The following is a 9608-nucleotide window of genomic DNA, read 5'->3' as shown; positions in this document are numbered from 1 at the left end:
CCTCCAACTTTAGATCTGATAAAGTGAACACATTCAACTTAACCTTAAACATATTATGAGCTTAAACTTGAGAACCAAAGTGTAATGTTGGAATGATGCACAGATTCAGAGCTGTAATAATCAGATATTAACTATCAATATTCATCTTTCAAATCTTTTTATATTTGGGCAACGGCTCCCTCGGTATGCAGATGAACACTAATCAACAGCGACCTCTACAGGGCAACTGTACGAACAGTTCTGATAATCGTCCAATCAGAGCCCGCCTCGTGGGTCATGTGACCTCGCTGCTTCAGGAAGGGACGAGCAGCAACAACAAACATGGAGGCGTCTCCGTTTGGCTTCATACCGGAGCGGTACTGGACGGAGGAGAAAGAGAGGGCGCTCATTGCCTTTTTCTCCAGTAAGTTAGACCCTCCACTACAGCAACTTTTTATCCTACCAAAGTTGCTCTTTTGGTCGATGTGTTGTCGGAAGCGGCAACATTTTCCGGCAACCGTTGCTCGATAATATCAACGGCCGTTAGCAACGAGCAATATCGACGGTTAACAGCAATGGCGACCAGCAACTCCAGAAGAATTAAAAATACATTAAAAGACATATAATGATCATTTACTGCATGTTTGTCTATAAATGAATTAAATTGACGAAGTTTATGGACTTTATTTGTCAAATTTGTGGCTATAGTTTGGTTGATAAACAGTCCTGACATTTTAATCTCGTCTGCAACAAGAAACTACCTGGAGTCTTAAATTCACCTTTAGAAACTACCTGGAGTCTTAAATTCACCTTTAGAAACTACCTGGAGTCTTTAACCTGAATTCACCTTATGGCTCCTTGTGTTAAAATAGATCTGAAAACAAACACACACTAATAAGTAACTTAATAAAAATGATCAGAGTCCAAAAAGCACAACCAAAATGATCAATATTGCCCAAACACCTTTCAATAATTACACATAAATATTATACTCATTATGTACGTTTGGTTCACATGTTTGTATGTCTCACCTGAATAAAAGGTAATGACAAGAAAAATCAAAAACACAAACAATAATTTAAGTCCTAATCTGTCTCAGTCTGCAGACTAAAGGTTATAGATCAACATATTCCGTTTTAACAGCGTTTTAAATGATTTACCCAACCATCATTATGTCCTTTATTACAGTGTAGTAGTTTATTTAAGTATTTCCTTCCTCGGTTTTACATATTTCTTGCTTTGAGTGCTTGGTTTCTACCTCTTCTGTATTTTTAAAACCAATTAATAAAAATTAAAGGATCTTCATCTGAGATGTGATTCTGGCTATCTTCTGAGAAAATGATAGTTGAGCTCAGCAATAAGTGTCGGCCCTGAACGGCTCTTTATTTAGTCCCATTTAAGGATACATTTATCACATGTTATTACCCATGACTTATTATTATTATTAGTAGTATTATTTTATTTTATTTAGACTCAAAAATCACTCAGAGCTAAGCCCTTATTTACAATGACATCCGGCAGATAAATAATAAAATGCAAGATAAACGAATTATAACAAATATGACGTAAAAGGCAAATGATCAGTTAAAACAAAGATACAATGAATAAGTAATATTAACATCAAAATCAATTAGAAACAGGTGCAATCAGTGGTTGAGATGTAAATTAAGCATCTAAGGTGAGAATAAGAGACAAGTGCATTGATTTTTAAAGTCAGAACAGACCTTAATGAGGTACAAAAACCAACATACTCTATATTTGTATTAATTTACTACTTTATTAATTTGTGCAATTAAGACGCTCAATGCTTCTTCCTCTTTAAGACAGTTAAGGTAAGTTATGTAAAGAATACATATCGTTATTGGCCTGCAAAACACACACTGCTTAATTTAATTTGAATACAGTAAGTACTGTACATTCCTCTGTACATTATCACATGTTTTATTGATTTATATGATTAATTATCTAACCAAAGCCTCCTCGCTCCTACAGGCTCTAACTTTAAAGAGCTATAGACTCGGCTTCTGCAACTGAACGTTATCTGACACACTCCTGGTCTGAGGTGTGATGTAACAGTCTCGTCCTTTCTGGGCTCTTGTTTTAAATTTTAAAGAATATTGTAACTGACATGTTTATTGTTTTTTTTCCCATTTCCCAGAGCACAGCTGTTTGTGGAACCACAAGTCCGAGAGCTACAGGAACCGACAACTGCGATGGAAAACTCTGGAACACCTGAGGATCCTTCTGTCAGCTCACCCTCCTCCAGTTCAGTTCTCAGGTAAGGTACTCCTTACCTAAAATCTGTTTTAACATTTTAACTTGCATGTATGAATATGCTCTGAGGATATATTTCTCAGTTGTTTTGAATATATAATTTGACCTTTTCTCTTTTCCAGTTATTTTATTCATAAACACAAAATAATTTATGGTTATAACTAAGGCTATGACAGAATGACACACTTGATATGAGTTTTAAATATTTAAGAAGAAGATATACATTATTTTTTTGAACATCTTTATTCAAACAGTTATTGTATTCAATATTTTACACATTTATATTTACATATCTCAGTTGGTGCAACATGGTAATAATTTTACAAGAATTATTTACAGTTCGGCAAACATATAAAAAAAAAAAAAAAAACACAAATAAAACTCATGGCAACATCTTCAGCCGCACAAAGGGGAGACTCTTGACAAGTAGAGGGAAAAAATTGCTTCTTCAAAGCAGGCAGAAGATATACATTATTAATCTAGTGAGGGGATTCATTCGATTTCACACTCTGTTGTTGAAACAAGCTGTACACACATGCACACACAGGATCCTATGGACATGCACTGATGGAGAGATGTCCAGGTGAGGGGGCTGCACACAGCGAGCGCTCCTGAGCTGGGAAGGGGTGTTAGGTGCCTTGTTAGAGGTCACCTAAGTTGTGCTCAGGAAGTTAAAGTCCCCTCTCCAGCTTCCAGACCAACTTCCAGACCTGGTCTGAGTCAGGGTCAGGTCCCTACAGATTGAGCTACTGCCACCACAATTTTTAGTGAATTTTTAAGGAGCAATCTATTTGTATCTGTAAAAAGGCAAAAATGTGTCTATTTTGGGGGTCTGCTGCAGAAATTAATTATCGGTAAGATCAAATTGTTTAAATCAGTACGTTGTTGTTTACAGTAAGCAGAACACAGACGCAAACAAACAGCAACAAAGCAGAGCATGTAAACAGTTTATTACGTTTCATTTCTTATTAAATGGAGCATTTTCTGAATATTATAGTAGTGGAAAAAGTTTTGTGGGATGAAATAAATTCACTTGCAAAGAGCCAGTGTTTAAACAAAGTTGTAAATTAAAAACTTCAATTGAATCATGGATTTGTGTTAATTGTAGTTATTGTAGTAGTTGGAGGAGTTAATTAGACTCCCCTGCCCATCCATCAGCGAAATGTCTCAAACACGTCAGGCTTGAATCCTTGAATCTTTCCTGCTGTGGTGGGGGGTAAGGGAAAATAGAAATCCTATACTCATTTTGTTTTTCTTTATAGTTGAAGACATCAAGAACAAGTTCCGAAACCTGCGCACCACCTTCCAGCGGCAGTACAAAATGGTGAAAGCAAGTGAGGTGTGCAGGTCGGACGACGTATTCGTGCCACAGTGGAAACACTACCAGCAGCTCATGTTCCTGCAGGCCTCCTGGGACCAGGAGGACGGCCAAGACGAGCTGCCACCACTTTCACCACCACCGATGGCTCCACAGGAGGAGATCCAGTCTGTCCCTAACCCCCCAGGACTTATTATCTCCTTCCTCCCCAACCAGGAGACGTCCCCCTCCTCCTTGTCCTCCTGCATCCCCTCCAACATGATGGTGAAATGTTTCTGGACTGAAGAGAGGGAGCGTGCACTCATAGCTTTTTACTGTGGTAAGCAGAACCCTTATTCCACATATCGTTTGTATTACCTCAGAGGGATTCATACAAGGAGAAAAAAATGACAACAGTTTGAATTCGTTCTATGATGGATTTGTTTGGGGTTGTTTTGTGTTGTCGTTCACAGACCATGGTTGTCTCTGGAACAAAAAGTCTGAAAACCACAACAACCGTCAGCTCAGATCCAGGCTGCTGGAGTCTCTGAGGGGCCAGCTGTCGGACCACACACTGCCTTTCTCAGGTGAATATCACCTGCTCCTGCTTGTTTTGATTGTGAGGGGTTTAATCCCCACTTGAGGGGACAGAACAGTATCAGGAATATTTGAACATCCTGGGATGCTATGACTGTAGGTTAGAACTTAGAATCTGTTGTCTTTAAAGAGAGCTGATGTGACAGCCTAAAGATGTTTAAAAGGCATAATACTCTTTTAAAATGTCTTTATATGTATGGATCCTTTGCGTGATGTTTTTTAGACATTTGGAATAAAAACTTGATCCTTGATCGGGACAAACAGCAGTAAATAAATTGAGAAAACAAAGTAAGAGATGTAAGTATGTTTTTTTTCTTTTGATTAACAGTTGAAGACATAAAGAGCAAGTTCAAGAACCTCCGGACAGTTTTTCACCGCGAGTACAAGGCGGTGCAGGCGAGCAGGGTGTCCGACAATCTCTACGTGTCCAAATGGAAACACTACCAGCAGCTGCTCTTCCTCTGCGAGTCGTGCGATGAAGACAACAATCAGGACGACCTGCAGATACTGACGCCACAGGAGGACCTGGAACATGGAAACCAAACCCCTTCATCGACTCTGAGCAGCTTCTCCTCCAGCTCCACCCACACCACCACCAACAACAACAACAACATCGTCAAGTTTAACAGCCCCTCCGCCCCCTCCAACGATGCCAAAACCAACCCCAGTGCTGTGTACCAAATCTTCCTCCCTGAGTGTCCAGACATTCCCAAACTAGCAGACCAAATGTCCACTCCCACACGCCCCACATCTCCACCCTCTTCATTCCCGGACGTTAAACCTCCCTCAGACACCTTTACTGTAAACTTCTCCACATCCGGCTCAGCTCATCCTGACAGCAGACTGAGCGCCGACTCCCGCTGCCAGTGGACTGAAGCGAAAGTTCAGCATCTCATTTCATTTTACTCTGGTGGGTGTCCTGTTTTCTTGATGCTGTTGATCATTTTATCTCTACTGGTGTGGTATTTCTTTTACCAGAATCCCACTGTGACATCACAAGGAGAGCAAATGCGAAACTTCTGCGTTGTAAGATTTATACAGACCACTAACAAAGGACTGGATGGGTTTATTTCACATTTTGTGGGTCAGTAGGTTACCTTAATATATGTTCAAAAACACTGTAAAAGTGGATTTTTCATAATATTTTCCTTTAACAACACGTGTGCTCCAGTGTCTTGCAGAGCCAGTTCTGCCAGACAACCCTATAGGCCTGGTATTTATCCTAAAGATAAAGCTAAAGTTAGAGGTATGTTTCTCTTCCATATACGGCACTACTAAGATAAATGTCTTCAGCAAGTGTGTCAGGGTTCTCCCCTTGAAGATGTTCTATGAGGCCCTAGGTCATCAGAGGATGACTCGGCTAGAGAAGCTTTAGAGAGACCTGAATGAAATGATAAGTCTAATTTAAATCATGTTGTCTGTTTCATGTAGAGCACAGCTGTCTATGGAACCACAGGTCAGAGAGCTACAGGAACAGACTGCAGAGGCAGGGCCTGCTGAAAATGCTGAGCAGAATCCTGTCTGAGAATGAGCCTGTCCCGTTCTCAGGTAACACCGAGGCTGTCTGTGTTCAAGTCTCTTCTACACGAGGAAACTGATACAAGCTGGCACCAGAGCAAACAATCTGTGCAATGTCTAAATCATCTCTGTAACATTTGATGTGTGTTGCCGCTAACATTTTGTGTACTTCTTACTTTTTCAGTGGAAGACATAAAGACAAAGTTCAGGAACTTGCGGACCACCTTCCAGCGGGAACACAAGGCGGTGAGCTCCAACAAAACGTGCGGCTCCGAGGACTTTTACCTCCCGAAGTGGAAACACTACCACAACCTGATGTTCCTCTGCGACTCCTGCGACGAGGACGAACGACCTGAAGAGCTGCACTACATCGAACCTCAGGAGCCCCGCCTCCTCCACCTGGACAGCCAGGCCCTGCCCCCACCGTTACATTACCACAGCGCCACCCAATCTGAAGCCAAACTGAACGTCACATCACAGAACCTCGAAGCCCCGCCCTCACCTACTCCCCCGGACTCTCAGCGCTCCTCCCCCTCCTCCTCCCCCTGCACCTCCCCTTCCTCTCGAACTGACAGCAGAGCGTCGGGACGCAAGCGAGCGAGCCGACGCCCCCCGGCTATGTCCAGCGACGTTCTGGACTTCATGAGGACGTTGTGTCAAAGGCAGACAGCGTCACCACATGCCGGCTTCCTGAAGTACGTGGAGGAGTGTTTGAACGAGACGCCGCCGGACAAAGTGAAGAAACTGAAGAAGAAGATAATCGAGACGATCCACAGCGTGTCAGAGGAGAGTTCACTCTAACCTTCATTCCCTTTGCTTTACAACAAATACTACAGTACACTTTTCTCAAGTGTCATTTCATTCCAAACTGAACCTTTTTAGAAACCTGTCTGAGATCTAAGCTTTATTTATGTAGCTCACTGGTAACACAGAGGTCATTTAAAGTGCTTTTGAACTCGTTTTCAAACAAACTCCTGAAAATGTCTGCAATATTCCAGGACAGTCCCTGAGGTCTTCCTGACTTGCCTCTTCACATTCCCACCTCAGAGCGGGAGACTTTCCCTGTTGGATGGTAGGGAGGTGGGTTCTCAGGAGGAAAGACATGAGATAAAAGGTCGACATGGAAGATGAGGACGAAACACCAGCATCAGATGCTGTGATAACAAGTTTTGGTTTTATATCTTTGATACGTGTATCAGTATAAACAAATGAGTGGCAAAGAAATTCAGGTGGGTAGAGAAGAGTTCGCAGCAGCCTCTTTACGTCCACAAAAACCGCACTGGTTGCATGATGTAAACATCATCACCCTTACCCCCTCTGGAGGGGAATTTTCCTGACTGTTCCTGCTGCAATCACACATCAGCTCAGCGAACAGCACGCAGAAATTTTGCCTGGAAAAATTGCAGGTACAGTCAGGGTGAAGAAATTAGCTGTTTGCATTCACACATGCAGCACTCCCAGAAATATTTTGGAGGTTTATGCATGATGGAAATCTCCAATATAGGCAAAAAAGGAAACATTCAAAATCAAGAAAGATGAAAAAACACAATAAAACCTTGAAAATAGAAACAGTTGAATTGTAAAAGTAGGTAAAAAGAGGGAATAAAATACATTAATAACAATGTAGATAACGGCATCATCATCTGGACTCTGCAACCTGTGTCTGGTCAGTGACTATTGGTTATACACTACTTTTCACAATGCATTGTGGGATACATTGAGTCCATTACGTATATAGGGTATAAAAGTTTCCATTCATTATTTCGGAAAACACTACAAAATTATTTTATTGTGAAGTTTTTCACAACATGAATACAGGAGACTTCAGCTCCTGTTGACGTGAAAGTCCTTGTTCAAAGTTTATATTTGTTTGGATTTCACAGCCAATCACATCTCAGTAGGGAATATATCTATAAACAAAATAATGCATATTTATTATCTTACATTATGTCACTAATTTAAAGCCCCTCTGATGATGTCTTAGCTGGTCTGAAACTGATTCTGATGTTTCTTTTTGACCTGAAAAACTCAAATGAGACCATCAGGAAGCTGTTTCATGTTTTCTATTTTGTTATTGTCATGACGTAAACAGCTGCTGCAGGGAGGTGTCAGATGAAGTGGTTTACAGCATGCTGAAGAAACCGCCTTTTTTAGAACGTTTTCTATGATGGCAGAGATCCCAACGAGTGATACAAAACTCTACTTTAGCATGCATAGGACCACAACAGCAAAGAGATAAGACCTACCTGTCCACAGGGGGGCGCCAAACACAACACAAACCAAAAGTTCCTCACAGGATCTTTAAGTGAAGAATCTTCCAAGAACACTAAAAAAGGCTAAAATTAGCCTCTTAGCATGTCCTGTCATTAAGGGTTCTTCTTTTTTATCTGTGGTCGATGCCAAAAGAAGAGTGATCAGAGGATCTCAAGTTCTCTAATTCTGTTCCGGTATGTTTGGACGCTGCTTTCTTTGTTATTTTTAATTATGTTGAGTGATTTATCACAATCGACAAAGTCCTCAACATCCTCTTCTATGGTTGTGTCGAGATCAAAGTGTTCAAACTTTAAGACTTTTCTCTTTCTGATTGTTTTTCTGAAGCTAAAATTTACAAAAGGCCAGTCTTATAGACTTCTCTGACTCTTGCCTCTATGTTGTCACCAATACAACTCTGTAAATGTCACATTGGAGGATCTTTTTTTGTCAGTCTGAACTGAAACAGATCTGTCAAATTGTGATGAAACAGAACATTTTAAGGCCATCTTTTAATATTTAACATGTTATGATGTTCATGGGATTTTCTATTTTAAAGCATTGTTACCTCTTTTTACATTTATGTTACAAAAAACGTGCATTAAGCTTCTCACTCAGCTGTACAAACATTTAAAGCCTGCTAGTTGTCATCCTTGAAAATCTATGCATGTTAGGACTTTAATGATGTTTTAATGTTTCTGCTCTTATTCAGTGTTTAAGTTTTGAAGAATCAAAACCTTTCAAAGCAAATCTTATATTTGTGAGCACTATAACAGCTGCTGTTATGTCTGTTTTCTTTATCTGTTTTTATTTTGCACATTTACATAAGAATGTTGAATCGCCACCTGTAGTCAGTGTTCGCACGCTTTGGATCTACCTTTAAAGTGCCTTATCCAAATCAAATCTACTGTTTTTGTTTCGCTGTAAATATGCAGGATGTTGTTTTTTTTTCACCTTTTGACTTTATACGTGCACTTTTGACTTTATAAGTTTTATTTACTGCATAAAATATAAGAACGAGCAGAACGTGTCTGGGGATGTTTTTATTTTGTCTTTTAAATAATGACAACAAAAATAGAAGAAGAAAATCCAGAATCTTGCAATAACAATGAACTCCACAGAGTCAGGACAAACAGTTAATAAACAAAAAAAAACACGAGCGGCTGTGGCTCAGTTGGTCGAGTTGGTCGCCAACCGGAAGGTCGGGGGTTCGACCCCCAGCTCCTGCAGCAACATGTCCGATGTGTCCTTGGGCAACCCTAAAATGCTCCCGCTGCTTCGTCGGCAGTGTGTGAATGTGTGTGAATGGTTTAGGTACTTCTGATGGTCAGTCTCCATAGCGACCTCTACCATCAGTGTGTGAAGGTGTAGATGTGATCTGCGGTGTAAAAGTGCTTTGAGTAGTCAGAAGACTAGAAAAGCGCTACACAAGCTCAAGTCCATTTACCATTTACCACTAATAAATCCATGGAATCTGGATATTGTTTATATCCAGCTATATCTATATTAAAATTCAAAACCGATGTTACGGAAAGGAGGACAGGTGGAAAAAAATCAGTAGGAAGATATCACTCATCTCAGCTCTTCCATATTATAGAGCAGTGATTCTCAACTGATGGGTCAGGACCCAAAGGTGGTTAGCGATCATGTGCCTGGAAAAAGACCTGGAGTCAAACAGTTTGTCAAGCACGTT

The 9608-nt window shown here is 40.5% G+C and overlaps 1 protein-coding gene across 2 annotated transcripts; it reads left to right on the top strand.

The window, feature by feature from the left end:
- The first annotated feature begins 281 nt into the window (after positions 1-281).
- LOC109988515 (uncharacterized) lies at positions 282-8941 on the top strand. Of its 2 annotated transcripts, XM_065965729.1 has the most exons (8): positions 282-403; positions 2138-2257; positions 3516-3890; positions 4024-4137; positions 4476-5057; positions 5319-5393; positions 5579-5695; positions 5850-8941. In XM_065965729.1, the coding sequence occupies exons 1-8, from the start codon at positions 322-324 to the stop codon at positions 6464-6466; spliced, it is 2082 nt and encodes a 693-aa protein (XP_065821801.1). In that variant the 5' UTR covers positions 282-321; the 3' UTR covers positions 6467-8941. The 2 variants fall into 2 exon arrangements, with proteins under 2 accessions (XP_065821801.1, XP_020495682.2); XM_020640026.3 differs by lacking the exon at positions 5319-5393.
- The last annotated feature ends 667 nt before the right edge of the window (positions 8942-9608 follow it).

This window comes from Labrus bergylta, chromosome 17, assembly GCF_963930695.1.
Source record: "Labrus bergylta chromosome 17, fLabBer1.1, whole genome shotgun sequence".
Classification (NCBI taxonomy): Eukaryota; Metazoa; Chordata; class Actinopteri; order Labriformes; family Labridae; genus Labrus; species Labrus bergylta.
The sequence above is the reverse complement of the archived record's forward strand: the minus strand, read 5'-3'. Positions and strand labels throughout refer to the sequence as shown.

What these genes read in the sequence shown, in the direction of transcription:
- LOC109988515 (XM_065965729.1), top strand. Translation starts at nt 322, where the DNA reads ATGGAGGCGTCTCCGTTTGGCTTCATACCGGAGCGGTACTGGACGGAG. An exon ending in GCTCATTGCCTTTTTCTCCA is followed by an intron (nt 404 to 2,137) that starts GTAAGTTAGACC and finishes CCCATTTCCCAG; the next exon opens with AGCACAGCTGTTTGTGGAAC. An exon ending in ACTCATAGCTTTTTACTGTG is followed by an intron (nt 3,891 to 4,023) that starts GTAAGCAGAACC and finishes TGTCGTTCACAG; the next exon opens with ACCATGGTTGTCTCTGGAAC.